This window comes from Chroicocephalus ridibundus, chromosome 18 (assembly GCF_963924245.1).
Source record: "Chroicocephalus ridibundus chromosome 18, bChrRid1.1, whole genome shotgun sequence".
Lineage (NCBI taxonomy): Eukaryota > Metazoa > Chordata > Aves > Charadriiformes > Laridae > Chroicocephalus > Chroicocephalus ridibundus.
Window position 1 is genome coordinate 2669912 of NC_086301.1, and position 27725 is coordinate 2697636.

The 27725-nt window shown below is 59.8% G+C and overlaps 3 protein-coding genes across 8 annotated transcripts; all 3 read left to right on the plus strand.

Annotated features, from left to right (window-relative positions):
- The first annotated feature begins 1222 nt into the window (after positions 1–1222).
- Positions 1223–15552, plus strand: ABCG4 (ATP binding cassette subfamily G member 4). 3 transcript variants are annotated; one of them, XM_063355542.1, is made up of 15 exons: positions 1223–1757; positions 3377–3609; positions 6077–6194; positions 6278–6410; positions 6654–6704; positions 6897–7042; positions 7332–7455; positions 7703–7817; positions 8118–8257; positions 8582–8680; positions 8878–9046; positions 9620–9720; positions 9901–10059; positions 10230–10348; positions 10460–15552. In XM_063355542.1, exons 2-15 carry the CDS (start codon positions 3381–3383, stop codon positions 10683–10685), a joined length of 1929 nt encoding a protein of 642 aa, XP_063211612.1. In that variant the 5' UTR covers positions 1223–1757; positions 3377–3380; the 3' UTR covers positions 10686–15552. The 3 variants fall into 3 exon arrangements, with proteins under 3 accessions (XP_063211612.1, XP_063211610.1, XP_063211611.1); XM_063355540.1 differs by having other exon boundaries at positions 1224–1757; positions 3372–3609; XM_063355541.1 differs by lacking the exon at positions 1223–1757 and adding an exon at positions 1877–1983 and having other exon boundaries at positions 3372–3609.
- A 182-nt stretch (positions 15553–15734) lies between these two features.
- On the plus strand, positions 15735–23607 carry NLRX1 (NLR family member X1). Of its 2 annotated transcripts, none has more exons than XM_063355539.1 (10): positions 15735–15973; positions 17188–17314; positions 17818–17945; positions 18170–18230; positions 18653–18750; positions 18961–19577; positions 20040–21454; positions 22305–22391; positions 22502–22753; positions 22908–23607. In XM_063355539.1, the coding sequence occupies exons 3-10, from the start codon at positions 17825–17827 to the stop codon at positions 23224–23226; spliced, it is 2970 nt and encodes a 989-aa protein (XP_063211609.1). In that variant the 5' UTR covers positions 15735–15973; positions 17188–17314; positions 17818–17824; the 3' UTR covers positions 23227–23607. The 2 variants fall into 2 exon arrangements, with proteins under 2 accessions (XP_063211609.1, XP_063211608.1); XM_063355538.1 differs by lacking the exon at positions 15735–15973 and adding an exon at positions 16450–16638.
- NHERF4 (NHERF family PDZ scaffold protein 4) lies at positions 23213–27396 on the plus strand. Of its 3 annotated transcripts, none has more exons than XM_063355547.1 (10): positions 23213–23372; positions 24597–24624; positions 24945–25009; positions 25207–25418; positions 25574–25760; positions 25848–25984; positions 26060–26264; positions 26439–26635; positions 26814–26984; positions 27211–27396. In XM_063355547.1, exons 1-10 carry the CDS (start codon positions 23213–23215, stop codon positions 27253–27255), a joined length of 1407 nt encoding a protein of 468 aa, XP_063211617.1. In that variant the 3' UTR covers positions 27256–27396. The 3 variants fall into 3 exon arrangements, with proteins under 3 accessions (XP_063211617.1, XP_063211618.1, XP_063211616.1); XM_063355548.1 differs by lacking the exon at positions 23213–23372 and adding an exon at positions 23753–23993; XM_063355546.1 differs by lacking the exons at positions 23213–23372; positions 24597–24624 and having other exon boundaries at positions 24667–25009.
- Positions 27397–27725: the final 329 nt, after the last annotated feature.

The window sequence follows — 27725 nt, forward strand, 5'->3', positions numbered from 1 at the left end:
CTGAATGTGCCCATGGCACTGGCCACTAAGCCTTTCTGGGCACTGGACTCCCATCCCTGCTGGCCTTTCACCTTGAAACAACTCCACAGCAGGGTGCTGCAGCAGCTGCTGATTGCTGTATGGCCACCAACTTGGTCTCGGGAGCTCCCAACCCAGCCTCGAGCAGTTGAGAAGGAAGGGGCTTTAGCATCAAGGTGTTTGACTCCCAGACCCTGCTTGTGCCCACCTGCAGGGAAGCAGGACTAGGCTGAGACCTGCTAACGGTGAGTACCCTGGGGACGGGAGTCAGCATGCTGAACACAGAGCAAACTGGATGGGTCCAGCATGCCTTTTGCTCCACGAGGAGATGGCTTAAGACCTCCATATGGACTTTGTCTCCACAACTACCTCCTTGTGCCCTTCCCCTGCCCAGCCTGTGGGCTGCCCTGCCCCACAGTCTTTCCTGTGGCTGTATCGCACTCTGCCAAGGAACTTCATCACTGCCCTAAGCTCTGTCCCAGCCCAAGGCTGGCTGTGGGAGGGGAAGGCTTTCCTTGGCTCAACAGATGGTTTTTTAATTAATACTCTTGTTAGTGCCACTCATTTCCATATGTCTTTCATGTTTAAGTGCTGTGGTGGGTGAGAGGTGTGAGTAACAGCGAGGATGGAGCCAGGCGCGGTGCTGCGGAGGGCGGAGGTGCAGGGGGATGGCAGGTCTCCCACGATGAGCTGCACAGGGGAGTGTGTGCTGGGGGCAAAGCCCTAGGGAGGGAGGGGGCACCCTCCTATCAAGGCCCTTTGTGGTCAGCTTTTACCCCACCAGCCCTAGCTCTTGATGCCTCGTGTGGGCTTCCCAGGCAGTCTGCTGCATTGCAGCCCGAGTTTCACCCAGCTTGTGCCCCCATTGGGGTGTCTGCGTGGTGGGTGGCACCTGTCCCAGGTCAGTGCAGGGCTGAGCGGGAAGCAGGACCCTGGGATGTGTGGCCACTGGGTTGCAGGAGTCCTGGGATGCCCAGGACTCAGGGGCAACCAGATGAGGGAACCCCGGGATGCGGGGGCATTGGGATACAGGAGCCCTGGGATGCGCAGGGGCGCGGCCAGAAGCTTCCCGGTCAGGAGCGGACTTCAGGAGTGTTGTGCCCACAGGGTTTTGGGCTAAGATGGCAACAGAGGGAGCTGCAGCAGGCTCTGCCCCACACGGAACAGCAGCGGGGCGGGGTGCTGGGGGGCTGCGGCAACAGGGCTAGCAAACCCCAGGCTTCTGCGCTGAGGACGCTCAGGGCCTTCTGGCTTGCTGGGCGAGGAAATCGGGCCGGTCCCTTTAAGAGGATTTTTCGCTGCCTGGCACTGCTGCCTGCCTGGGCAGCCCATCCTGCCGCCCCGACAGGCAGAAGCAGCAGCAGGGACAAAGCTGGCGGAGAGGGGCACAGCCGGGCCCGGGGGGCTGCTAGCCACTGCTGGGCTAGGGGTTTAGAGCAACCCTCCCGCCCTGCCCAGCCCAGCCCAGCCCAGCCCAGCCCAGCCCAGCCCTGCGGAGCGATGGGGAGGAGACCCCGGCTGGGGACCCGCGGGGGCAGCGCCCAGCCTGGGTCCCGGCGCTGAGGACCGTCCGGCTGCCGCCGAGCCGCTCCCTGCCCGGCCCGGCCCGGCGCCGGCCCCCGGCCCCCGCCGCGGGCATCGCCCCTTTGTCTGCGGAGGAGGGAGAGGCGGAGGGCGCTGCGGCGGAGGCACGGCCGCAGCCGGCGGAGAGAGGAGCTGCCGCGCCCGCAGCCTGCCAGGTGAGCCTGCGGGAGCCCCTTCCCCGGAGGAGCCCCCTCCCCTGCCCGGGGTGGGGGGGCGCCGGGGGCGGCCGGGGATGGAGGGGGCCGGCGGGGAGCCGGGATGAAGGAAGAACATCCTCGGCAAAGCTGCCTTCCCCGCTCCTCGCCGCGGGGACGGGCTAAGCCGCGGAGAGCGGCTTGTGGGATTTAGCGCTCCTTGTAACGCCCAGCCGAAGGAGTCAAGGTGAGCCCGAGGGCGCTTTGTGCCCGGTCCCCCCCCCGTTCCCGTGGCCCCGCACCCTGGGGCTGGGTGCCACGGTGTGTCCCAGAGCTCGCGGCTGCTGAGAGGGGGATCTGAGTGCTGGGATCCCGCAGCCCTCCTTCCCACCTCTTCTTCCCCAGGGCTGGGGCTGGCTGTCGTCCAGCCCTGAAAGGGATCTGTCTGCAACGGGGAGAGGGGCTGGGAAGATCTCGGCGCAGCTCCTCGCGAAGCCGGCTTCCCGTTTCAGGGGACTGTGTGTGCATTGCAGCTGTAGCGAGGAGCTGCCTGCAGCCTGCACCTCAGCAAAATGTAGGTTAGCGAAGCATTAGGACCCTAGCCTTGGAGGTGAGATGGCTGCTGGGCCCAGCCTGCTCATGCACAGCTCAGGCTCCTTTTGCTGGTGCTGTGGGGATCCCCAACCTTCTGCCAGTCTGTGGTGCCGCAGGGCGATCTGGGGTTAGGATGCTCCGCACCCTGCTTGGCTCAACATCCCCCCAGCACCGCAGAGTCTTCAAGCCAAGTTGGGGATGCGGGGAGCTTGGCCGTGCTGCAGCAGGCTGTGGGGAGGACTGCAGGCAGAAGACACTGCCTAGCAGGAGAGCATTTGGGTAGATGTCTGTATTAGCATCATGCAACGGCCCCAGTTAAGTTCTGGCCTGGTCTCTGAGGCTGTGCTGGTAAGAGCCAGGAAGGTGAAACGAGCCAAGGGAGGCAGAGAAGGACTGGCACTAGCGGGGCCCCATCCCTGCTCTATTAAGTCATAGAATCGTAGAATCATTTAGGTTGGAAAAGACCCTTGGGATCATCGAGTCCAACCATCAAAGTCTTTCCCAGCGAGCCCATGGGGACTCAGCAGAGGGTCCAATCTAGCCAGGACTGCTCTGCCCCTGGAGCCTGGGTGAAGCACAGCATGCTTTGTCCAAGGAACTGTCTGGGAAGAGTCTGCTTACTTGGCACCCCATACCTGTGTCCCCTGAGCCCTGGCCAGGCCAGGCGGGGGTAATTCCTGGTGAGCCCTTAAGGACATCCAGGTGCAGCTGAGTGTCCCCCACCCCATGAGGGCAAAACATCAGCTCTCTCACCTCTCATCCTGTGCCCACTATGGTGGACAGGAGCAGGGCAGGGAGCCCAGCAGCAGTGGGACTATGGGAGCTGAACAGCCTGACAGCTCTGCTGCCAGAGCTAGACCCAGCCGCAGGAGGTGCATGAATTATTGACTGTGGAGCTGATCAGCTCCTCCTTGCTGTGAGCCCCTTGGTACCGGCTGAGCTGCCCTGGCCAGGTCTATCCTTCCATCCCGGCTGTGGGTGCCAGACCCTGGCCTTGAGAGAGGGGCCCACTGTGAGTCAATCCCCGTGTGTTTCCTACAGAGCAGCAGGATGGCAGAGAAGGGTATGGATCCTGCATGTGTCTCCATTGCCCTGGAGGACACAGTGTGCCACGCCAGCCCCCCAGATGCCCCGCTCCTCACCACCCATTTGAAGAAGGTGGAGAACCACATCACAGAGGCCCAGAGGTTTTCCCACCTCCCGAAGCGCTCGGCTGTCAACATTGAGTTCATCGACCTGTCCTACTCTGTGCGGGAAGGCTCCTGGTGGAGGAAGAGAGGTAGGAGCTGCCAGCTGAGGAAGGGCAGGGGAGGGGACCTGGCAGGGCTACCGCACCCCTCTCCTGTTCCGCATGCCTTGATCTCACCCGGGTCTTCAATGTCTCATTCTGTGCTGGATTCATCACTTCTCTGCCAATTCCTGCTCCAGGCATTCCCAGCCTCTACAAGCACAGAGTGCCTCAGCTCCCTGCCTGCCGGCAGGAGCTTGCCTTAGTGTGTGGCAGCGGGGCTGCACACCGGGAGCCACAGCAGGAGATGCTGGAGCTGCTTACCCTGCTGTCCCCTGTGGCAGTGGGGGCTGTCTGGGTGGTCGAGCTGTCCAGCTCCGTGGTCTGTCTGAGCGGCAGATCCTGTTTGCAGCCATGCTATGGCTGCCTGCCCTTGCTGGGTGCCCATGGGTGGAGGGCAGGCTTGTGTCCCGCAGAAGCTGCTGCATGCCTCTGCTGTGCAATGCCAGAAGAAAGTAGACCGCATCCCAGGGAAGCCTCTGTCCAGGAACGCACAGGGGAAATGGGGCAGATTTCCTGGTTCAGGGGCAGCCAGGAGGGATTAGTTTCCCCAGCACTGTTGATTGGGGTATGATGCCTGTGTGTGACGTGCCAGCAGCAGGAGACCCCAAGGGGTGCCCCAGTTCAGAGCTTGGCAAGGAGAATATGTGTGATTTGCAGGGGATTTCCTCTCTAGCAGCTCCCTGTGCAGCTGAGGCCACAGTTCCCTTTCCTGTCTGTGACTCTGGCCGAGAGCTCAGGGAGGGGAGAGGGGAGGCAGATGGTGGCTGGTGGGTGGTAGTCTGCTTTAATTAGCTCTCTTAGTTAATGGGATACCAATCAGGCAGCCCCATGAGATGGAGGGGGAGCTGATCTGCAGAAGCTGAAGGCAGGCAGGGATAAGCAGGGGCCTGGGGTGAGCAGAGCGAGGGCATGGGGCTGCTCAGTGGGGTGCCCTGCCAGCCAGGAGCACTGTCCCCAGGCAGGCTCTGCAGCTAGGGAAACTGAAGGACTGAAAGACAGTGGGACCAGCCCCTACATCCCCCTGGATGAGGTCTGCCTGTTTGTCTGGGATGCTGAGGAAGCATCCCAGGAGGAGCCATGGTGCAACCATGGGTTCCCCAGGGCAGAGTGTGCTGGACCGGCTGCTTGCTAGGGGGGCAGTGCCCTGTGGGGAGGAAGGGGGAAAGGCTCGGACAGCTGGACTGGAGAGGAGCAAGCCGAGGGGTGCTGGGATCCTGGGGGGGCAATGGGAGGGACTCTCCTCTCCCCCAGGCCAGGTGCAGGTGGAGGAGCAGGCGGGGAGCTCCCAGTGCCTTTGACCGCAGCCCCCAGGATCCGCCGCGCTCTGCTGAAGCAGGAGGTTACTGGCAGTCAATGAACGCAAGTAACCGCTGCGCAAGCTGCAGTGGCGCCGACGTGAGCAGCATGCGCGGTGCCGGAGCTGTGTGCGTGGTGCCAGGATGCGCTGGGGGGGCTGCTGGGCATGCTGGCTCTGCTGATGTCATGCACAGCCCCCTGTCCTCCTCCCCTCCCTGCCCTTGCTGCCCCTCTGCCAGCGGGGCCCACTCCTGGGTGCAGGGTGCCTGGCTCTGAGGGATGCAGAGGAGGAACAGGGAGCTTGCTGTGCCGGACCCCCTGTCCTGGGGATGGACAAAGCCAGAGGGGTCCCTTGTACCCCTAGAGTGGTATGAGGACCATGAACTGGTCTGGCCCTGGGACTCGCCCCAGCCTGTGGGCAGGGGATGGACATGTTGTCCTTGCCCAACACCACCTGCCACCACAGGGCACACGGGGGGGGCATGTTTCCAGCAGGGACACGCTCAGACCTGGTCCATGGTTCAGCATGGTCTTAGCACCCTGTATACCATTGCTCTCCTGACAGGGCTGTGTTTTGGGGGCAGCTCCTGAGAGCCTGAGGCTGTGCCTGTTCCCTACTCCGAACACATCATGTTCCTTCTGCCAGAAAATGCTAATCAGCTGCATTTAAAGCAGAGATAATTCCAGGTCTGATTAGCAGTGGCTGCTGACGGGTATCACAGCATGAATGCCAATGAAGGCAACAGCCGGGCATCCAGCAGGCTTGGGGTCTTTGCCTGCCCTATGCTGTCCTGTTTCTTGCTGTCCCTCTCCACTGGCCCTTGGGACTGGGATCTGACAACATGCTCAGGACCAATGTCACAGCCTGGTAATCTGCCTCAGCAGCTATGTGCCCTGACCCAGGGATTTCCATGGTCTTTGCCGTGATCCAGGGCATGTGCCTCTTCTGTGCTGGAAATCAGTGGGGCCAGCCAAGGACTGGGGTCAGGTATCATTCTGGAAATGACAGTTGCTGTGGCTATAGCCCTGGTGATGCTGATGGAGACAGTCTCCAGGCACATGCAGCCCCTGGCAGAATGCATGGAGGTCCTGAGGTCCCCCAGGTGCCCCAGTAGCACTGCTGCTCTTGAAAGCTGAACCTGTGCTGCTCTCTCTCCAGGGTACAAGACTCTCCTCAAATGCCTGTCAGGGAAGTTCTGCCAGCGGGAGCTCATTGGGATCATGGGGCCCTCAGGTGCTGGGAAGTCCACACTCATGAACATCCTGGCTGGCTACAGGTGAGGCTGGGGGGAAGCCAGCAGGTCTGGGGGTGCAGTACTAGGGGTCCTGTGCTACACCCGCACACGCCTCTTTCTTGCAGGGAGACTGGCATGAAGGGGCAGATCCTGGTGAATGGCCGGCCACGGGATCTGCGTACCTTCCGCAAGATGTCCTGCTACATCATGCAGGATGACATGCTCCTGCCGCACCTCACTGTGCTGGAGGCTATGATGGTGAGCGATCCGGGAGCCAGGCAGCATGCTGGGCTCTGTGGGGCATCCTGTGGACTGTGTCCTTGGGCACTGAGCCCACACTGACATCAGGCATTTCCAAGGGCTCTGGGACACGGGAACAAAATCCTGCTGTTCTTGCTCCCTTCATCCTGAGCCACCACTCCCAGCCCTCACGTGGGCAGGGACGGTGCCATGGTGCAGCTGATTGTGTTCCCTACATCTGACAGTCGTCTCTCCCTGCAGGTCTCCGCTAACCTGAAGCTGAGTGAGAAGCAGGAGGTGAAGAAGGAGCTGGTGAGTGCAGAGGAAGGTGGGCCCAGGCCCCCTTATCTCTCCCCAAGAGAGATACTAGGGGACACTAGGGAAGGGAGTGCCCTGAGGGGACCAGATGATGCCAGGGGCTCCCAGTGGTGGAGGTCTGAAGGGAGGTGGCAGGGATGGGGTGAGGGTCTGTGGGAACCTGTGGTGAATGAGGCTGTCTCACAGGTGAACGAGATCCTGACGGCTCTGGGGCTGCTGGAGTGCTCCTACACCCGCACCATCTCGCTGTCAGGGGGGCAGCGCAAGCGCCTGGCTATTGCCCTGGAGCTGGTGAACAACCCTCCGGTCATGTTCTTCGATGAGCCCACGAGGTGAGGCTGCAGGGGCTGGGGGACACCAGGGTGACCAGCACCCTCTGGAGCACAGCTGGGCTGCGAGACCTGAGGGTGGGATGTGACCGTGCCCAGCAGGGGTTCAAGAGGGCTGGGGCGTGGCAGAGCTGGGGCTGCAAAGGGATGCTTTCCTCCATTGACCTGGGAAGAGGGTGCTCACAAGGGGAGACAACTGGGGGCATCTTTAGGATATACTTCTCCCCCTCTCAACTCTCCCCTTCTCTCTCTGCTATCTCTTTCTCCTCCACCCCATCCTGTGTGGCCACAGCGGTCTGGACAGTGCCTCCTGCTTCCAAGTGGTTTCCCTGATGCGGTCCCTGGCACAGGGTGGGCGCACCATCATTTGCACCATCCATCAGCCCAGCGCCAAGCTTTTTGAGATGTTCGACAAGGTTTGAACTGGGCTAGGACACAGAACTCTTTGGGGGCACAGGGTCTCTCTGGCCCCAAGACCCAGGAGAGAGTCTGGGAGGGATGGGCTGCAGGCATTTGACCTGGGGCTTGTGTGGCACACAGCCCTGATGGCCGGGGTCTGGTAAGGGTGCCCTGTGTGTCACCCTAGGACAGGGAGGTGGGTAGGAGCAGGCAACAGTGCTCTTGGCTGCTCTGCACCTGACGTATCCTGGCCTTTTCTTGCAGCTGTACATCCTGAGCCAGGGCCAGTGCATCTTCAAAGGCGTCGTGACCAACCTCATCCCGTACCTGAAGGGTCTCGGCCTCCACTGCCCCACGTACCACAACCCTGCTGATTTCAGTGAGTGCCCCTACCCCAGCTGGGGCTCTGGTGAGGAGCAGAGGGTGACAAGGTCCAAACCCACTGCCAAGCCCTAGGGGCTGCCCAGCATTCCCCTGGGTTGCCCAGGGAGAAGGGCTGCCTGTGCCCTTCCTGTTAGGTGCTGTCTGGGCAGTGCTGCTGTGTGGTGTAGCATTGTGGGTTGGAGGTTGTGCTGGGCTGCCATCTCCCTGCCCCATGGGGTCATGGTCTGGGCAGGCCAAGCAAAGTAATGGCAAGGGCTGGCTCAGCACCTCTCAGGGGTCCTGTCCTCCTCCACAGTTATCGAGGTGGCCTCAGGAGAGTATGGGGACCTCAACCCCGTCCTGTTCCGTGCTGTCCAGAATGGCATGTGCACCATGGCCGAGAAGAAGAGCAGCCCCAACAAGGCAGATCCATCATGCCCGGCACACTGTGTGACGGTGAGTGGGGATGAGAGGAGCCTCCTATGGTGACAGGGAGTGGCAGGTAATGGGGTGCCCACCCAGCGACACCTCTGTTCCCCCTGCCCTACAGTGCACAGATATCCTGTGATGCCTAGAGCCCCTTGGACATGGTGGGGAGCATGGAGGTGTTCAGCCAGCCTCTGCTTGTCTTGAGCAACAGCTCTGTGCTTGCAGCTGTCAGTGCCTCTTCTCACCATGGGTGCTCACAAGGGGCACCCCAGGAGCATTTGGGTGCTATCCTAGTAGGGACCCCATGTTGTGAACTTGACCCATGTCCCTGACTTGTCTGTGATCTTGCAGGACGTGGACCACATCGAGAGCCACACGTTTGCCACCAGCACTTCAACCCAGTTCTGCATCCTCTTCAAGAGAACCTTTATCTGCATCCTAAGGGACACGGTGAGAGCAGGGAAGGCTGGGCCAGGGCTGAGGGGATGGGGGCCTGTTGGTCGCTAGGGACAGGCGGAGACTGGAATCGAACGGGGAATGGAGTGGGGCTCACCCTTGAGGAACAGGCAGGCTGTCCTCTGCTCCCCTGGGATGCTCATGGGATGCAGCTCTGCCTCTCTGAGTCCCTATACCCTCTCTATCTGCAGGTGCTGACCCACCTGCGGTTCATGTCCCACATCTGCATTGGGGTGCTGATTGGGCTGCTCTATCTGCACATTGGCAACGATGCGGGCAAAGTCTTCAACAACACCGGCTTTCTCTTCTTCTCCATGCTCTTCCTCATGTTTGCTGCGCTGATGCCCACCATCCTCACCTGTAAGGAGCTCCTTCCCCCAACACCCATTCGCTTCTCCCAACCCCTGGGGCAGAGGGAGGTGCCCCAGCTGTGCGGGAGTGTGTCTGCTGGGTGGTGTATGGTGGAGCCAGATGAATTGGGCAAAAGGGGTGAAATAAGAGAGGAGAGGAAAAACATTCAAACAAAAAGGAGGGGGGGAAGTTCTCTTTGGGTATATTGCAGTTTTGCCCTTTATTTAATGCTTGGCTATAATGTACTCACTGGCTTAAAGCAGAATGCTGGCAATATTTTTTTGCTGAGAAAACGTCTGTAAAACTGCATTTTCAACTGCTTCACCTCTCTTTCACTTCCTCAGAAAGTTTGCATAAAAACCCCCAGCCAAGCTGACTTTTCCATGCAGAAAATTCCCACATCGAGCACTGATTTTTTCCCTGGTGAAGATTTGAGCACCTGCTCATGGCACAGGCAGGAGACTGCCTGGTGCTCTGTGCCAGGCCAGCATCACATCTGCCTGCACCAGGGCAGGTGGGAATGGGGGCTGGAGCAGCCCAGGCCAGGGCACTGCTGGCTGCTAACTCCATGTTTCCTTGCAGTCCCCCAGGAGATGTCTGTATTCCTGCGGGAGCACTTGAACTACTGGTACAGCCTGAAAGCCTATTATCTGGCAAAGACCATGGCGGATGTGCCCTTCCAGGTGAGCTTTTGACTGGACTAAAGTGTGGCCCTGATGCTGATGTGCCTTCCTTGGCACAGCCCGGCTACCCCAATGCCATGGCTGGCCTTTGGGGGGTCCCTGTGGCTCTCCATCCCCCAGGGAGGGTCTGTGGGGTGAGGATGGCCATGCGGAGCAGTCTCTTTGCTTGCCTTTCTCCAGGTGATCTGCCCCATTGCGTACTGCAGCATTGTGTACTGGATGACGGGCCAGCCACCCGAAGCCACGCGCTTCCTCCTCTTCTCTGCCCTGGCCACTGCCACAGCCCTGGTGGCCCAGTCCCTCGGGCTTCTCATCGGAGCTGCATCTACTTCCCTACAGGTCAGACAGGACCCTGGCTTTGCCTGTTATGTGGAGACAGGGGGAGAGTTGCAGGGGGTCCCACGACAAGGAGGCGTGGCGGGAAGTGTTGCCCATAGGTATGCATGTGAGTGCCATAGGTAGTGCGTGCAGGGACAGGGACGTGACACCCAGTGGCCTCTGCTCCCCAGGTGGCCACCTTTGTGGGACCCGTCACTGCTATCCCTGTCCTGCTCTTCTCGGGCTTCTTCGTCAGCTTCAAGACCATCCCCACCTACCTGCAGTGGAGCTCCTACGTCTCCTATGTCAGGTGGGACCCTGTGCTCTGGCTAGAAGCTCCCTGTCCTGAGCTCCCATGGGCTGGGGAGAGAATGGGGCTGCCTGGGGCATGTGGTGACTCTCGTGGTGTGCTCTGCCCTAGGTATGGCTTTGAGGGAGTCATTCTCACCATCTATGCTATGGAGCGTGAGGACCTGGAGTGCCTCGAGGACTTCTGCCCTTTCCAAAAACCCATCAAGATCCTGCAGGAGCTGGACGTGGAGGAGGCTAAACTGTACCTGGACTTCCTCATCCTGGGCATCTTCTTCATCATCCTGCGGCTCCTGGCTTACCTGGTCCTCAGGTACAAAGTCAAGTCAGAGAGATAAAGGGGATGCGGTGCCATTCCTGGGCCTGGCCTGCTGTGAGAGACAGTTCTGCAGATGGACAGAGAGCAGGTCATGGACTGTGCCGGAGGTGTCAGTAGGTGCCAGCCAGGCCTGGCTCAGTCAAGAAGGGTTTGAGACATCTCGGAACTGTTTTAACCTTTCCACACACTCTTCATTGCAAAAGTTTTTTACAGCCCTGGCATGTGCCACCCTCTCCCCCAGGACTGCCAAACCCCACAGAGCTTGGACTCCCTCTTGTCACCCCTGCCCGGCACTGCCCTTCTCTGCCAAACACATTGGGACACCAAGGACAGTCCCGTGGAGGCAGCTGTCTGCTGATCAAGGTCGACAGGAGCCCGCTCTGGGCAGGAGGCCAGCAGCGCCGTGGAGCTGATCCTAGGGCTGAAGGTGGGAGGAGACGCCTGCAGAGCATGGATCAGTAGCACAGCACACATAGCCCCATTGCTCGCTCTGGCCAGCAGCGTGTGTGTCAGTGCGAAGAAGAGCCCAGAGATGCAATAGGTCAAGTTGCACAAGGCTTTAGTGTTTCCTGTTCCTATAGCCACAGAAATTGCTGCATCCCCTTTTTCTTTCTGCGTAAATCCCCTCTTTCTTTTTTTTTCTTTTTTCTTTTCTTTCTTTTTTTTTTTATAAACCCCACTGCTTCCCAGTCTGCATAGAGGGGAAAGGGAGCCAGCAGGCAGAGAAGGACTTGGGGCTCTGTCTCAGCTTTCTGCTCAGATGCCATGCTCAGAGATGAGATCTTCAAAGCTGGGGATGTGGCAGGGTCTGTGGGAATGGGACAGTATTCTCAGACCTTAGGGAGTTTCACGTTCAGTCCCTGTTGTCTTTGGGGTTTGAGCCAAGAGGATAAAATCAACCCATGTGGAGAGAAGTGACTGGTCCCTTCAAGTGCCACATGGAATGGGGAGGATTTAACGTTCCCACACCCTGCCAGCACCAGGCAGCTGAAAAACAGGGCTGTGCTCAGCTGTGCCACTGCTAGAGCCTCTACTGCAGGAGAAGAGCTGGCCCTGAGCCCTCCCCTTGCACCGTCTTGCTTCTCACTCCTCTTCCTCCGGCAGAGCTGTGGCTGTCTCAGCAGAACAGGGAGGACAAGCCTCGCTCAGCACTGGCTGTGCAAGGGGGGGAATGCCAGCACCAGGGACGCCCGGCCTCAACACAGTGCAAACCTCCCGCGGTAACACTGTGCAGAAGGGGGTCCCAGCAGTGCCAGAAGTGGAAAGCAGGTGAGATCTCGGAGCGGTTTGTTTGCATTGCGTGACCCTGACACTGGGAAGGGCTTTGCACTTTGTGACTGGTATCAGGAAAAGGTCTCTTTTGACAAGTGTCTCTGGTGGCTCCTCCAAAGTCACCTGCCTCTCCACACACCTTGCAGAGGGAAGGCATTTTGACACCTTGCTGGCTTTCTAAAGGAACAGAGCTGACACCAGAGCTCGCAGGGCATCTGCACATGCTGTATGTTGTTCCCGGCACAGCACGCTGCTTAGCCACATAGCACAGGCCTGTCTCTGTGGGTGTGCTGGCACTGGTGTCACCAGGCTGCACTGGTCACCCACCCATGTGGGAACCCATTGCTTTTTAGTGAGCATGGACATGGGGAAGGCAGCCCTACCCCATCCTGGCATGCTGGGACCTGGTTCAAGAGCAGTCTGTGAGATGCTGCTGCCGGCACTCTGAGCAGCAGGGGATTGCAATGCAAATGCCAGATTTCAGCACAATCCTTGAGACTGTTCTTTGCTTTTACTGGCTCATGTTGGGACTGCTCCACACAGCAGGATCTGGCTGGCCTGCAGATGGATGGCAGACGTGTGGCAGCACTGATGCTGGGTGCTCAGCAAGGTCAGGTTTCCCCTGCTTGGACAGCATTGCTGAGAGGAACTTGTAGCCATGGGGCTCTCCTGCACAGAGGGTTTGGAAAGAGGGCACGCCCTGATGCCCTTTCCATGTTGAGCACTGGGGTTTTCCCAGGGGCTCTTGTCTGACTTACCGCTGTCCCTCACAAAAATCCCCTCCGCTCCTGGATCTTCATTCACTGACAGCCCTGTGCCATGCCCTGCGATGGACTCATGCTGGCTTGGGGGGCTGCAGTCTCCTGGGTGTGACACTGCCAGCTGCAGAGTGGGGAGTGGTCCCCATGTCTGCTCCGTCACCAGGTGTATGGAGGGGCAGGGAGCCAGGGGAGTGGTGGAGCTGCAGCCTCTCACCCTTCTCCATCTCACTCTCTGTGGGGCTGATGGGACCAGTGCCCCACTTCTCTCCTGCTCTTGGGCTGTGGCTAGTTAAGCCTTGTCCAGCGCAGGGTGCGCACTGCTGGGCTGACAGTTTTCCCCTGGATGGATACCAAGTCAGCAGGAGATGCCAGTGGTGCAGCTTTGCACAGTTCCTGCCTCCCACCTGATACCTAGCAGCGGGGGCTCTCGTGGTGGGTCCTGCCTCCTGCACGCTGGAGGCACTGCTGTCCCCAGCACTGTGTCCTGCTGCTGTCTGCACCCAGCACATCGTGCCTCCTGGGCCACCCCTGTGCCATCCTAGCCGGCGCCACCACCACTCCCAGAAGGACCAGGATGAGAAGAATTAGCGATGGCCCATGTGTGGAGCAGAGGGGGGTACCAGCAGGTGCCTGTGACTGCCACTGCCCATGTCCCCTACGCAACAGAAGCCTTCACTGGCCAGTCTCTGCTGATTGCGGAGAAACCCCATGGGACAGGCTGCCTGAGTTCAGTGTGGCCAGAAGGAGACTGCCGGGGCAGGCAGCTCCACAGGTGGCTGCTCAGACCAGCCTGCCCAGGATGGGGCAGTTGGCAGCACCCCCAGGATCTCCAGGACAATTCAGCACAGTCCAGGCCTCCTGTGCTGGTGAGTGCACGGGTTGCAGAGTCACAGCTGACCAGATATGTGGCCACTGCAGGGCAGAGGGCCAGGACGAGCTCTGGAGATGGGCAAGGGTGCTGGGGAGTGTGGGTCATGGGGGAGGCACCCCTCATCCCTAGGGCTGCTAGGGCAGCAGGAGGCCTGAGGTGCCCTGCAGAAGGGCACTGGCATTCCCAGCAGAGCTGGCAAGTGAACGTGTTGGTACAAAGGGGCTGTGATGAGCAAGGGATTTGGGCACCCCATGGCGCAGAGGCAAATGGTGCCCAAGGAGCGAACTGAGCTGAGGTGCCAGAAGGGGGCCATCCATTGCCCCTTCCCTCCCAGTGAGGACAATCCCAGAGACGGTGGAATGCCCAGAGAAATGCAAAGGGACCGAGCTTGTTTGCACTGAGCCCCGCAGGCTGGCATGGCTGGGCCAAGCACTCTGGATTTATTGCCCCTCTGCTGCCTGGGTGGCTGCCTGTCCTGCAGGACAAAGGGGTTGTCTCTGCTCTGGCATGGCAGAGGGATGGGGTGCAGCTGCCCTGCTCTGGGGGGGCCTTAGTGGAGGAACGCTGGACCGCTCCAGCCCACTGTCTAGCAAGCATCTCTCCGGGATGGTCTTTTCAGGGCAAGATAGGCACCGAGCCGGGCTATGGCTGGACCCCTTGGCAATAACACTGGTCGTTTTGTGGTGTGGGGCTGGGCGTGCACAGGCTGGGTCTTGCCTTGTCCTGAGTAGGTGGGAAGCACCGACGTGCTGGGCTGGCATGCAGCAGCGAGGATGCACTTTATCAAAGCAGGGGAGCGGGGCTGTGGGTGCTTCTGTCTGCCAGAATCTCACCAGGGAACGTGTCTGGATAATCATGAGGAGTGTGATGGAGGAGAGCAGGCTTCTTCCCCCACACCTCCTCTCCCCTCCGGCACGCTGCCTTCCCTTCCAATGCACTTTGAATGGATGACAACGTGGTTCAGGCCATGGCTCCAGCTCCCTGGGAGCACCGGTTGAACCTCAACCCATCTAAAACTGCTTCAGCCCCTTAGCCTGTCTCCTTCAGCCCACAGGCATGGCTGTATCAGGTACTGCCTCTCCCACATGTGTGCTGTGAATGCAGGCAGGCAAGCAGGGTTATGGGCTCTCACCTCCACGCATGTCCAGGCCACCCTTTGTCACACGCACAAGAAAAGCCAAATGCGTCATCACCCGGCTGGTGCTAGGGTTTGCTGGAGGGGAGACTGGGCAAGTGCACGGAGTGGATGGGGCTTCTCCCAGGATTTCACCTCTCTCAAATTGGGCAATAAAACAGTGTTTCATCCACACCAATTGTCCTGTCCCTCTGCCACGGGAGCTCCTGGTGCCATAGGCAGCTTTGCGTGTGTCCCTGCCACGCTGGACCCGGTGGTTTTCCAGCCTTTGCCTTGTCTGCATGTGCAGAAGAGGTTGTACAGTGGGCTGCACGTGTGATACAGCGTGGGGGTGGACCATGCAGAGAGTTGCATGTGTGGAAACCTGTGCTCCCACACAACCAGAGGTGAGCTGCTTTTTTCCTGGGACCATTTGCCAAAATAAGATGCAGATAGCAGCTCAAAGGGAGTCTGCTCTCGCAGCCGTAGCTCTGCTGTGGTAGCCATGTGTGGGTGGCATTTGCCTGGGTCCTTCTGCCTTGCTGGGGGAAGGATGCAAGTGGGGCCAGGGCACCACTGCCTGCAGCTGCAGCCTGGCAGGAACCAGGCAGGGTAGAGGTGAGCCCCTGGGTTCTGGGGGGAGCACGGGGCTGCTGGCAGGGCCCTGCTGTCTCTACAGGCTGTGCCACACATGCAGGTAAGTGGCTCACAGGGACAGGGTGTCCAGGTCCCTGCTTGCTGCTGGTGCTCCGGAGGGCCTCAGGAGCTGTTGAGCAGGTGAAGATGTTGCGGCTTATTTCAGTCTTTCTGAGATGCCAGCTGTACTTGTTGGATTTCACACATCAATAAAACTTATATTTATAGTGTACTGCCTGCATGCCTCCCCTCCCTGAGCGGCCAGAGAGCATGCACGCAAGGGGAGATGTGCGTGCCTGGGTACACCGACGGGCATCCCTGCATCGGGGTGTGGAGGGTGGGTGCCGGGTGGCAGCACGCAGACAGGTGGCTGCACACATTGCTGGGGACAGGCACCGAGTGTGTGCAAAGGTGTGCAGGGACATGCGTGTTCGTGTGAGCGTGGCCCCCAGGGTTAGCTGGGTGTGAACCCTTGGCCCCAGCACCCCTGGCTCAGCACTGCCTGTGGCTGGCTGGGGTGGGCTGGCGCTTGCCGGGACAGCACCCAGGGACTGAGCAGGGTGCGCACAGCCCTGCAGACACACTGCTGGGCTCTGGTTTCAGCACCACCTTACCGGGTTTCCCGAGCAGATCTGCAAGCGGGGAGAGGGTAGGTATGTATGTCTGTGTGTGTGTGCATGTCCATGAATGTGTGTTACACAGCCAGGGAACACCAGGCAGTGCTGGGCTGTCCGGCCAGCACAGCTTACTCTGGGCTCTTTTCCCTGTTGGGCTGCTGTTGTCCTGCTCCCTGCACCACGCTCTGTGAGGTGGCGGCAGCTGGGCACAGGGGGATTTCACTCCAGAGCAGGGCTTGTCCTTGCGGGATCCTGTTGTACAGCCGGGCACCAGCTGGGCATGCAGAGCCACCAGATGTGTCCAGAGGAAACCCCCCCTTGTAGCACTGCTGGGAAGACCCCAAGACCACCCCCACACCGTGTGTGACCCTGTGTTTGGGGGTACAGGTGTTGTTCCCTGCCATTGTGCCTGCTGGCCTCTCTGCCACGTCCCTGAAGCGGGGCTGTGGCTGCGCTCCTCACCACGCTCGGCGGAGCTGGCAGCCGCTGTGCGCGGGGCAGGACGGGACAGGACAGCGTTGCAGGAAGTTACGGCTGCAAAACAGCCACCTCCGGAGAGGAGCCTCTTCCCAGGACAGGGATGGAAGGAGGTGGCTGAGCAGCACCGGGCTCTTCTCCGCCGGCCCCACAGGCTCAGCGCCTGGCAGCACAACCACAGGGAGCTGTGGGCTCAGCCTCCCTGGCAAAGACTTCTGCTGGAGGTAACCTGCCACTTACGGCGTGGCCATCACCCTCTCCTTGCTTAGTGCCTGCCTCACCATTGCCCTGGGCTCCAAGTCCCTGCACCGCCAGTGCCTCCGCCACTCTGTCCCTCCGGATACAGAAGCAGGGAGGCGGGAGGCCGCAGTAATGAGAGAGTGAGGACGTGCGTGCCAGGCATGCGGCAGGGCTCCCTGAAGGGGGACTGCAGCAGGCGGGCGGCATGGGGGCCTCCACTTGGCAGCATGCCCTGAGCGGCAGAGGGGGCTGGGAAGGGACCGGGAGCTGGGCATGGGGTGCATCGGGGTTCACTTGCTGCAAAGGCATCAAGGTCAGGACACCAAGGTTCAAGGTCAACTCCACTGCCCCCACCCTTGTGCCTCAGTTTCTCCGTTGGGATAATATGATGAGGGACTGCAAAAAGCCCAGGCTCTGGGAGCTGTGGGCAAGCTGTCACTCTGCTCGTCCTCCCCTAGCTAAACGCAGAGAGATTTGCACACTGCTCCTTCCTATCTGCTGGGGTTTGCTGACACCCTCCCCCTGTGCCTCAGTTTCTTAGGATGTTGGGAACCATGAACGCAATCCGTGCTCCTGAAGGATCACCCTGCTGAGCTGGGGTGGGAACTTGAGTCAGTGCCGGCATAGCCGGTTCTGCCGGACTGGACCATATCAGGGCAGGTAAGGCTGGGCAGGGTGCTGTTGTGCCACATCCCTGGGGAGCAGAGCTGCTCACCTCATCCTGCTCTGCCCCACAGAGCCAAGCCTATGCAGGACAGCTTCTTGGGCACCCCAGACCTGCTAAGCCCCTCATCTACTGCTGTAGACGGGTGCTTTGCCTTGGAAAAATCACACAATGCAGCCTGGAGGGACCAGCCCCCACAGCCCCCTGACCGCTTGTGTCCTGGCTACCGCTGGCTGCAGCCTTCCTGGCTGCTTAAAATGGGAGGCAGCTGTGCTCAGCATCTCTCCGTGTTGCAGGACGTGGCAAAAGGGCTCAGTGGCTGCTAAGGACATGGCAAGGGCTGCCCGCTGGGGGACAGCGCTGCTCAGCAGGGCAGGCCACCACAGGGCAACCCTGGGGCACACCTGGGGCTTATGTGGGTGTAGGTACAGCCTCAGGCTGCAAAGCTGGGCTGGTACAGGCACCCAGCTTGCCTCGTGGGCTGTCTCCTCTCTTTCAGACAGAGGATGTCACGGGCCATTCAATGCCAGAGCTGCCTGCCCTGGGGCAGCTGGACGCAGCTGCGTCGATCCCTGCCTGGGAGCAGTGGGACCCGGAGTGTGTATCTGTGTGCTGCTTCAGTGCCAGGTGAGCTGGGCTCTGTGCTTGGGGGTCTGTGCTCTGTGACCCTGAATCTGTCCTGCGCCTAGGGAAGCCCTGTCCCTAGTGGACATCCCTCCCCAGCTGCACAGTGGAGTCTGTGCAGCCTGTGAATCACCCCAGCAAGATGTCAAGCCAATGAGCTTGGTGGTGTTAGCTTTGCTGGGCTGGAGAAGGCCATCTCTGACCATGTGCATTCTTCTTCCCCCCAGGCACTGCAGGCAGCACCTTCCTCAGGAAGATCCTTCATGCTAGCAGCATCTCCTTCCCCAGGTACAGTGCCACACAGCTGGGGCCTGGTCCATTCTGCCCTGTGGCTGTTCTCCATGGCACCTGGGTGGCTGAGCTGGCTGCCTTGGGACCATCGGGACTCTGCGGGCAGAGACACTGCTTTGCCTCCACCTAGAAAACAACCCAGACCCAACTCCCTGCCCGCTCTGAATTCTACCCAACTTCTCTGCCTTGCCACGGGTTTGCTGGGGATGCACAGCACATGGCTTGCTGACCTATCTTCATTTCCTAGCCGTGTCCTTGCCCTAGCCCTGTGCCCTCCCTTGGTGCAGAGGACAGAAGGGGTGAGCTGGCTCTACTCAGCACTTTCCACAGCACTCACTTGTGATCTGCTTACCCTGCCCAGGCAGGGCTTGGAGCTGCTGGCCCCTGCCCTCCTCCTGACACTCTCCCATCTCTTGCAGGGGCTCTGTTCGCTACCAGGGAGGGTCCCATGAGCGCTCCATCCAGCCCAGATCCTCTGGCCACGGCCTGTCCCAGCTGAGGAATGTGGCCTCTTCTGGTAAGCTTGCAGCCCTGTGCTGAAGAGGATGGACAGTTTTACACAGCAGACTGGGGGCAACTGCAGTCCCGGGCAGTGTGAGGGTCAGCAAGAACTGGGTTCTGTCCTCCTCTCTGCAGCCACCTTGCTGCAGTGGCTTGGGGCAGGCAGCTTTCCCAGTCCCCTGATAATGAGAAGCCCTTGCTTTGTCAAACACCTCTCTCTTCCTAGATGCCATCAAGAAACACCAGAAGAGCCTGTCTGCATGGTTCAGCCACCAGCCCAATGAGGAAAGGCAGTTCGGCCCTTCCTTCTCGCTGGACGCAGTCCATGTGGACCCAGTGATCCGGGAGAGCTCCCTGGAGGAGATTCTGAAGCCCTCGCCTGACCTAACCATCCAGAACCAGCTCCAGCAGCCCTGCAGTCAGGTTATCAGCCTCCAGAACCTTTTTGATGTGGATGCCTGTGGGCAGCAGGTGAAGAATGTGGTGCTGTACGGCACTGTGGGCACAGGGAAGAGCACCCTCATCAAGAAGATGGTGGTGGACTGGTGCCATGGTCTCCTACCCCGCTTCGAACTGGTCATCCCCTTCTCCTGCGAGGACCTGTCCCATAGTCATGCCCCCATCTCCCTGCGACGCCTCATAACCAAGAAGTATCAGCACCTCCGGGATGTGATGCCAATGCTGGGCACTTCCAACCTCAAGGTGCTTTTCATTCTCAATGGCCTGGAGCGCCTCAACTTGGACTTCCGTCTGGCTGGCACAGAGCTGTGCTGTGACCCTAATGAGCCTGTGCCTCCCTCTGCCATTGTGGTCAACTTGCTGCGAAAATACCTCCTGCCAGAGGTCAGTGTTTCTCTCCAGCTCCTTCACGCTGGAGAAAGGCTGGGGGTGAGCCCTGGGGCTTTGCAGGCATGGCCATTGTGCTAATTGTTTGTAGTCCAGCTTGGCAGTGAGCAGACAGGCAGCCTCCCTTCCTGGAGGGACTCACCAAGGTCACCTCATGTCACTGTTACTGATTTGTCTCTGTGAGAGACAAGTCCTGGTAAGGCAAAGAAGGAAGTCTGCTGGTCTGTGGTCTTCCAGACATGATATATGTCTAGCAGGGGATGGGGAAAGCTCTTCTGTACCCTCTGACTGGGCCAGATTTGAACCAACACCCTTTGCATAGCAGCTTCTTGAACCCCAGCCCCTGGGTGGTGTGATCCTTGTGTACGTATATGTGGGTTACACTCCTGGGACCCTGCTGAGCTTAGATGAGTGCCACAGAGGGAGCAACTCCAAACTCACCTAGCCCTCTGCTTCCAGGCCAGCATCATTGTCACCACGCGCCCATCGGCAGTGCGCCGGATCCCCGGCAAGTATGTGGGCCGCTACGCCGAGATCTGTGGCTTCTCCGACACCAACCTGCAGAAGATGTACTTCCAGATGCGTCTCAGCCAGCCTGGCTGCAGTGGAGAGAACAGTGTTAGTAGCAGCTCAGGTGAGCAGGAAAACTTGGTGGAGATGTTGTCGAGGAACTTGGAGCGCCACAACCAAATAGCTGCTGCCTGCTTCTTGCCTTCTTACTGCTGGCTGGTGTGCACCACGCTGCACTTCCTCTACTTCACCAGGACAGTGCCTCCCAGCCAGACCCTGACTGGCATCTACACCAGCTTCCTGAGGCTCAATTTCAGTGGGGAGGTGCTGGACAGCACTGACCCCACCAACATCTCCATGATGAAGTACGTGGCCAAGATGGTGGGTAAGCTGGCCTACGAAGGGGTGATGTCCCGCAAGACCTGCTTCTCAGAGGATGACCTGCAGCAGTGCTTTGAGGTGGAGATGAAGACTGAAAGTGAGCTCAACCTCCTGGAGGTCTTCCGTAGCGATGTCTTCCGCTTCTTCCTCACTCCATGTGTGCAGCCAGGCAAAGAGCACACCTTTGTCTTTACCATACCTGCTATGCAGGAGTACCTGGCAGCCCTGTATGTGGTACTGGGTGAGAAGAAGACCCTGGCACAGAGGGTGGGGAAGGAGCTGTCAGAGGTCATTGGGAAGGTGAGTGAAGATGTTGCCGTTGTTATGAGTATCATCTCCAAGGTACTGCCCTTGCGCTTTCTGCCAGTGCTCTTCAACCTGCTCAAAATCTTCCCTCGCTACTTCTCCCGGCTGAGCAGTAAGGACCGGGATGCTATTGCCCACACCATGGCAGAGGAGCTGTTCAAAGAGGAGGACTACTACAACGATGATGTCTTGGACCAGATCAATTCCAGCATCCTGGGCATGGAGGGCCCCATGCACCACCCTGATGAGGCCCGTGATGACGAGGTCTTTGAGCTCTTCCCCATTTTCATGGGTGGGATACTGTCCCGCCGTAATCGCGCCATCCTGGAGCAGCTGGGCTGCTCCATCAAGAACTTGGCAGCCTTTGAAATCGCCAAGGCCATGAAGAAGACAGTCATCAGGAACAGCCGCAAGGGGCTTCCCCCCTCCGAGCTGATGGACTACCTCTTCTTCCTGCATGAGTTCCAGAATGAGCGTTTCACAGCTGAGGCCATCCGCTCCCTCCGGACAGTCAACCTCTCATCCGTCAGGATGACCCCTCTCAAGTGCTCTGTCCTGGCGTCTGTCATGGGCACCACGTGCCATGAGGTGGAGGAGCTGAACCTGACCTCTTGCAACCTTGACACAAGCAGCTTGAGGATCCTCTTCCCTGTCCTTCTGCGATGCAAAGCTCTCCAGTGAGTACCACCTTCTTCTGCCTGTGGGCAGTGCTCAAAAATTGGGCTCTCCCTCACCTCTGCCCATCACAGGAACACACTCGGAGCCCAAGTATGGCAAAGGCAGGGAAGGGCATGCGTGCCCCTGTTTATCCTCAGTGCAGACATAGGGGACTACAGCTTCCAACATGCAACACTCCTGGAGCAACCCAGCACTGCATGCTGGGATTTGCAGTCCCAACACGCCCTCCCGTAGGACTCTTTGGCAGCTCTCTGCATCTGGTACCACAAGCTGGACTGCCAGCTCCCCTGGCTGACCCAGGTCCCTCCCATTGCTTGCCCCACCGGAGCCACCCAGTATTCCCCTGTAGCTAGCTCTGCTGCTGCTAGCTCTGGGCAGGAGATACGCAGCGCAAGGGTGGGAGTCTGGGCTGCGCAAAGGGCTGGGCTGCGTTCCAGTCCATTTGTGGAACTGCAGTCTTCCTGGCGCCCAGGGGGTGGCGAGCCGTGCTCAGCACAGATGGACTCGGCTGTGCAGCGGGGCTGTGCAGCATTTCCTTCCTCCAGATGCTCAGGAGGGCTTGGTGGGGTCCTGATCCCCCCTCAGACCTTCACCCATCCCCTGCAGACCCTGCACCCCCTTCCCCTGCCTTGCTCCTGCTGGCACTGGCTCTGCTGGCTGATGCTACCCAAGCTCTGGTGCAGTTTCAGTATGCATTCTTTTGGAGAGGAAGCCTTGTGTGGCCTTGTCTGGGGAGCCCAGGTAGGATGGTGATAGGGAGGCCCAGGGGAAATGGAGAGAGCAGGGCTGGCAGCCCCACAGGTAACAGCCATTTCGGTCCTGCCACCTCCATGTCTTGCTCTGCATCAGTTTGCAGCTCAACAGCCTGGGCTCTGACGCCTGCAAGGAAATCCGTGACCTGCTCCTGCATGACAAGTGTGTGGTGAGCAAACTGCGGTGAGTACTGCCTCTGTCTTTGCATGCAACTGTTTCTGCTGCTCACCATGTGCCCTGCACCTGGGCCCCCTGCCTGGCCTTGGCAGTGCCATGAGCTCTTGTGTCCACAGGCTGGCAAATAACCCCGTGGGTGAGCAGGGGGCACAATACCTGGCCGAGGCACTGGCAGGCAACCACTCACTGACCCATTTGTCCCTGCTGCATACCACGCTTGGGGATCGGGGCGCCGAGGTCATTGCTCAGCACCTGGCTGAGAACCAACACCTCCAGGAGCTCAACCTGGGCTACAACTCCCTGACGGACGCAGCTGCCCTGCACGTGGTGGAGGTGGCCAAAAAGCACGCGACGCTGGACAAAGTGCAGTGAGTTCCCCGTGCCCCATCTCTTCCATTTTACAGGCAATGCCTCTGAGCCAGTGTCCCTCCCTGTGGCAGTCCACAGGGAGCCCCTGTCTGCCTCTGTGTCTTGCCTCCCAGCCCTCACAGTGTTTCCTACTCCTTTTCTCTCAACCCACAGTCTGTATTTCAATGACATCAGTGAAGACGGCAAGCAGGCTCTCCACAGCCTGCGCATGGACCAGGATGGCGTCAGGGCACTGGTCTTCCTTACAGCAGGCACTGATGTCTCCGACTACTGGTCCCATATCCTGAACGTGGTGCAGAGGAACCTGCCTTTCTGGGACCGCGAGCGGGTTCGGCAGCACCTTGCCCTCATCCTGCAGGACCTGGAGAGCAGCCGGAGACAGACTGCCAACCCCTGGAGGAAAGCGAAGTTCCTACGAGTCGAGAGTGAAGTCAAGAAGATGCTGGGGAAACTGCAGCATGGGACCCTCTGACCTGCTGAGCATCCACCCGGCCAGGGAGGGAGCAGTGCTGCTGGGGAGGAAATATCAGAGTGTGCCCCGGCAGCACACCCCCTGTGCCCTTATCCGCATGGAGATGCCTAGCGGTCGTGTGCTACCAAGGCTGTCAAAGGTGCTGGGTATGTGGGGCTCAGCCCTCACCTGCAGGCAAGGCTGAAGTGTGGGAGAACTGTACAGAGACCAGGCCAGGAGCAAATGTGACTTCTTGTTCTGGGCTTGCAGAGACCCAGCTCCTGCACTCTGGCCACTGCTGGCCTGGCCATGAGCCACAGCAGTGGCAGAGGGGCAGGACTCAGGCTTGCTTGTGAAACCTTTGGTAGCATTAAAGCGCACTTCTTTGTTCCCACTAAAGCACACTAGTGCCAAGACTCAATCTCCTCTGCGGGCCCTTCCTGGGGGCGGAGAGCGGAGGTGCTGCTGCAGCCGTCCCTGCAGCAGTTGGAGTGGAGGGCTCTGGCCCTTCCCCATCTCACGGGGCTAGGATGGGGCCCTTGGTGGCAGCTGGAAACTGGGATGCCAGGATCTGTTCCCAAGCTGGGTGTCCCAGGGTGCTGATCCCTGCTCCCAGCTCTGCTGGGCAAGGGCTGGCAGTGCCCCAGGGCTGGGAGGGCAGGGGAGACGTCTGGGCTGTTTAACCATTAAACCTGGGGCGTCTTGGAAGAGGCGGTGAAACTTCCCTGCCACTTCATCCTGTACCTTGCTCCCTCCCGCATACCCTGCAGCCATGAAGCAAACAAAAGGTATGTGCCGGGGCAGCGGGGCTTGCAGAGACCCTTCGCCACACGCATGTCTCCAGGCCCTGTTTCCGCAAGGAGCAAGGCAATGTCAGAGCCCAGGCAGGCTATGGAAAGGAGCTAGAGGCATCCAGGAAAATGGGGGTGCTTGGCAGGAATCTTCTCTCCTTGGGCTTGGGGGTCCTTGTGCTGGAAGAGGTGGGGAGGAGTTTTATGGGGAGGTGCACAGGGGAAGGACTCTGTCTCCATCTCCTTGCTCCAGCCAGCTCTCTGGGACCCTGGTGACCCTTCTTATCCCTCACTCAGAAGCTCTGTAAACCCCTAGGACTAAACTCCATCTGCATACTGCTGCCTGGGCCTACTTTGCCCCCAGTGCTGCAGGACCCCGCTGGGCTGAGTGGGTGCCCATTGGACCCCAGCAGCAGGTGTCCTACTGCTTTGAAATGCAATGCAGGCAGAGGGGCTGGTGAGGCTGCGTGGACTTGGCAAACCCACCTCACCTGGTGTGGCGTACTCAGCCTGCAAATGGACAAGCCCTGAGTGATCAAGAGCGTGGGGTCTGCTCCTGGCCCACCACCTCCAGCACTGACCTCTCCTCTCCCTCTGCAGGGCTCGAGGGTGACAAGAAGTCCATCATGTAAGTGCTGAGCTCCCTCTGGCCAGGGGCTTCCTGGGGCTCATGGCCACACAACCGGGCTATGCTGGGGCGCATCCTCAGCTGAGGTGGTGTGGGTCACGGCTGCCAATCCCAGCTGCCTGTCCCAAGAAGGTCTTCTCTGAGTTGTTAACTCAGGAGAGATGTGGGGACAGTCCAAGAGGGATATCCCCTCCTGGCTTTCCGCAAGGAAGAGGAGGGACTGGAGCTGTGGCCTCAGCTGGCCCTTTCTGGGAGGAACGGGGCTCCCCACAGCCATGCTACTGCACTAATGCAGCCTCTCCCACCCTTTATCATTGCAGAAAATTTGAATTTAACCCCAAAGATGGGATCGACAACCCTGCCTTGTCGCTGGCTGAGGACACGGGTAAATACCCTCGTCTCTGTCAGCATGGGTTCTGGCAGCTGGGCATCACTGGGGTCCTGGGCTCTCTAACACCAGGGAGCTGTGGGGAGGTTAACGTGTAAGACAGCAGAGAAGCGGGGATCCCAGCCTGGGGTGGGGTAGAGAACCTGTGTTAGGATCCCTGCAGGGCCCAGCTCATGGACTGTGCCCTGATGCAGATGGTGAAGGCGTGGGGGAGCCCCGCTTCTACCTCCTGAGCAAGGACAGCACGGAGACCTTTGGCTTCTGCCTCCATGAGGAGCTGGGCTGCCAGGGCCACGTCATCCGGCAGGTTGAGCTGGGGGGGCTGGCCCAGCGCAGGGGACTGCAGGATGGTGACCGGCTCCTCCAGGTCAACGGCCACTTTGTAGACCACATGGACCACCGCACGGTAAGCTGGGAGCACGCGGGGTTGTGGGAACGCCCAGGTCCACTCTGGCTAGTGTCACAGAGGGTGCGGGACCCTGCTGCCCTCCAGGGCCCTGATCCCATAGGCTGTGGCTGGAGGGGTGCCCTGCCCAGAGTTCACAGCCTGGGTCCTTCCAGGTGGTGCAGAAGATCAAGGCCAGTGGGAACCAGGTCCTACTGGCGGTGCTGGATGGTGGCTCCTATGAAGCAGCCAAAGTCCTGGGCAGGGACCTGTCCCAGATGCTGCCGGCTGACATCCGCCCGCGCCTCTGCCACATCACGCGGGACAGAAGTGGTTTTGGCTTCAGTGTGTCAGGTCCAGAAGGTAAAGCAGGCAGCAGGATGCTGGTGCCGTGAGCCTCCCTGATGCAGCACCCTGGTCACCCCAGACTGCCTCTTCTCCTTCCTGCAGGCGTGAAGGGCACCTTCCAGCTGTCGGTGCGGCAGGATGGGCCAGCAGAGAGGGCAGGGGTGCCACCAGGCTCCTGGCTCCTGGAGCTGAACGGAGCCAGCGTGAGGAGCTACTCACACGCACAGCTCGCCAGAAAGGTATGTGGTCCTGGTGCGGGTGGGTGGGGGAGTGGGGCCAGCAACGTCACTGAGCACCCTGCGTTTCCCATCCAGCTTAAGCAGAGTGGCAACAAGGTGACACTGCTGGTGGCATCCAGTGCCGTGGAGGAGTTTTACCGCCTGCGGGGTCTGCAGATCACAGCTGCCTTGGCGGACACCTCCTGGCTCCCCTTCAAGGTCCGGGAGCTGCACATGGTGAAGGGTCCAGCTGGCTACGGGTTTCTGCTCAAGGAAGATGATTGCATCTCAGGGGCCATAGGTGAGGGGGTTGAGGGGTCTGTACCTGAGCAAGACATGTCAGAGGGTCGGGAATAGCTGCAAGCCTTCTGCCCATGGCAGGACCCTGTCCCCACCTGCACAGGGGGTCTGCAGTAGCAGTTCCCCTCTGGCTGAATGCCTCTGTGAGCATCTCTCCACCCTCCCTCTGTGGCAGGCCAGTTCCTGTGGGATGTGGATGCGGGGCTGCCAGCTGAGCAGGCAGGGATGAAGGAGGGGGACCGTCTCCTGGCTGTGAATGGTGAGAGCATTGAGGGGCTGGACCACCAGCAGACAGTGCTCAGGATCCGTGCCCGTGATGACCAGGTGACGCTGCTGGTCATCGACCCTGCTGGTGATGAGTTCTACCAGTCGGTAGGTTTTGGGGACCCAGCGTGGTCCCACCCTGGTTGGGGACCCATGGGATGCTGCAAAGCTGGATGGTGGGATGCGTACCTTGTCCCCAGGCCTGCGCAGTGAGGTCCTCTCTGGGGGATCTGGCTTGCCCTGAAGCACCAGGAGCTGTATGGCAATCACTCTTCTGCTCTTCCAGATCGGGCTGTCCCCTCTGCTGTTCTTTGTGGATGGTGACCCTGCCTCAGGCTCCCGCAGGCCCTCCCTGCCCTCTCCCAGTGTGTCCCCTGGACTCTGTCATGTTGAGGTGGGACCAAAGGGACCTGGGTCCTGGCTGGTGGCTGCTGCCAACAGTATAGAGATCACACAGGTAACCTCTCTTGCCAGTGCTGTTCACAGCCTGGCACTGCTCTGAGTCCTGGCACACTCCTGCCCTGCCTGTCCTAGGATTTCCCTGGCAGGGAGGGGGCTGTGTGGTCCCCTGGCCACAGGGGAAAGGCAGAAAGATCCCTCCAACCTGCCCATGGGGCAAGGGTGGAGTGGGGTGGGGTGGGTGGATGTGTGCTGCCCACAATACTCCCGCTGTGTCTCCACAGAGCCTGCGCCAGGAGGAGCACAGGAGGCTGCACCAGGCATTCTAGCGGCTCAGGACCACCCTGCCTCCGGACAGGCTCTCCCATACAGTGCCTCGACTCAGGCCACATCCAGCCCCATGGTGCCTCCTGCCCGGCTCCCCAGAAAGCACGGTGCTGCTCAGCATGGCTGTTGCATGCATAGCTGCTGTGTCTCCATGCCCATGATGGGGCTTACAGCTCCCAGAGATTCATCTCCACTGACCAAGGCTGGCTCCAAGCTTTTATTAACCATGGCGATGGCTTCTTGTAACCTGAAGACAGATATGTGTGTCTTTGCCTGCCCAGCTACCTCCAGGGGTATCTAGGGACATTGCACCGAAGCCCTTGCCCATCTCCAGGCTCTGGGAGCTACCGGGAGAGCTGAGGCACTGCCCTCCATGCCATGACCCAGGGGACTGGGTAGCATGAGGCTTGGCTCAGCCCAGGGCTGGCCTTCAGGCCATTGTGTGAAGGGGAAAGGGAGCAGCAGAGGCTGA

What these genes read in the sequence shown, in the direction of transcription:
- NLRX1 (XM_063355539.1), top strand. Translation starts at nt 17,825, where the DNA reads ATGTCACGGGCCATTCAATGCCAGAGCTGCCTGCCCTGGGGCAGCTGG. An exon ending in GTGTGCTGCTTCAGTGCCAG is followed by an intron (nt 17,946 to 18,169) that starts GTGAGCTGGGCT and finishes TCTTCCCCCCAG; the next exon opens with GCACTGCAGGCAGCACCTTC. An exon ending in GCGACGCTGGACAAAGTGCA is followed by an intron (nt 22,754 to 22,907) that starts GTGAGTTCCCCG and finishes CTCAACCCACAG; the next exon opens with TCTGTATTTCAATGACATCA.
- ABCG4 (XM_063355542.1), top strand. Translation starts at nt 3,381, where the DNA reads ATGGCAGAGAAGGGTATGGATCCTGCATGTGTCTCCATTGCCCTGGAG. An exon ending in GATGCCCACCATCCTCACCT is followed by an intron (nt 9,047 to 9,619) that starts GTAAGGAGCTCC and finishes GTTTCCTTGCAG; the next exon opens with TCCCCCAGGAGATGTCTGTA. An exon ending in TGGCGGATGTGCCCTTCCAG is followed by an intron (nt 9,721 to 9,900) that starts GTGAGCTTTTGA and finishes GCCTTTCTCCAG; the next exon opens with GTGATCTGCCCCATTGCGTA.
- NHERF4 (XM_063355546.1), top strand. Translation starts at nt 24,667, where the DNA reads ATGGCCACACAACCGGGCTATGCTGGGGCGCATCCTCAGCTGAGGTGG. An exon ending in GTCGCTGGCTGAGGACACGG is followed by an intron (nt 25,010 to 25,206) that starts GTAAATACCCTC and finishes GCCCTGATGCAG; the next exon opens with ATGGTGAAGGCGTGGGGGAG. An exon ending in TTGCATCTCAGGGGCCATAG is followed by an intron (nt 26,265 to 26,438) that starts GTGAGGGGGTTG and finishes CCTCTGTGGCAG; the next exon opens with GCCAGTTCCTGTGGGATGTG.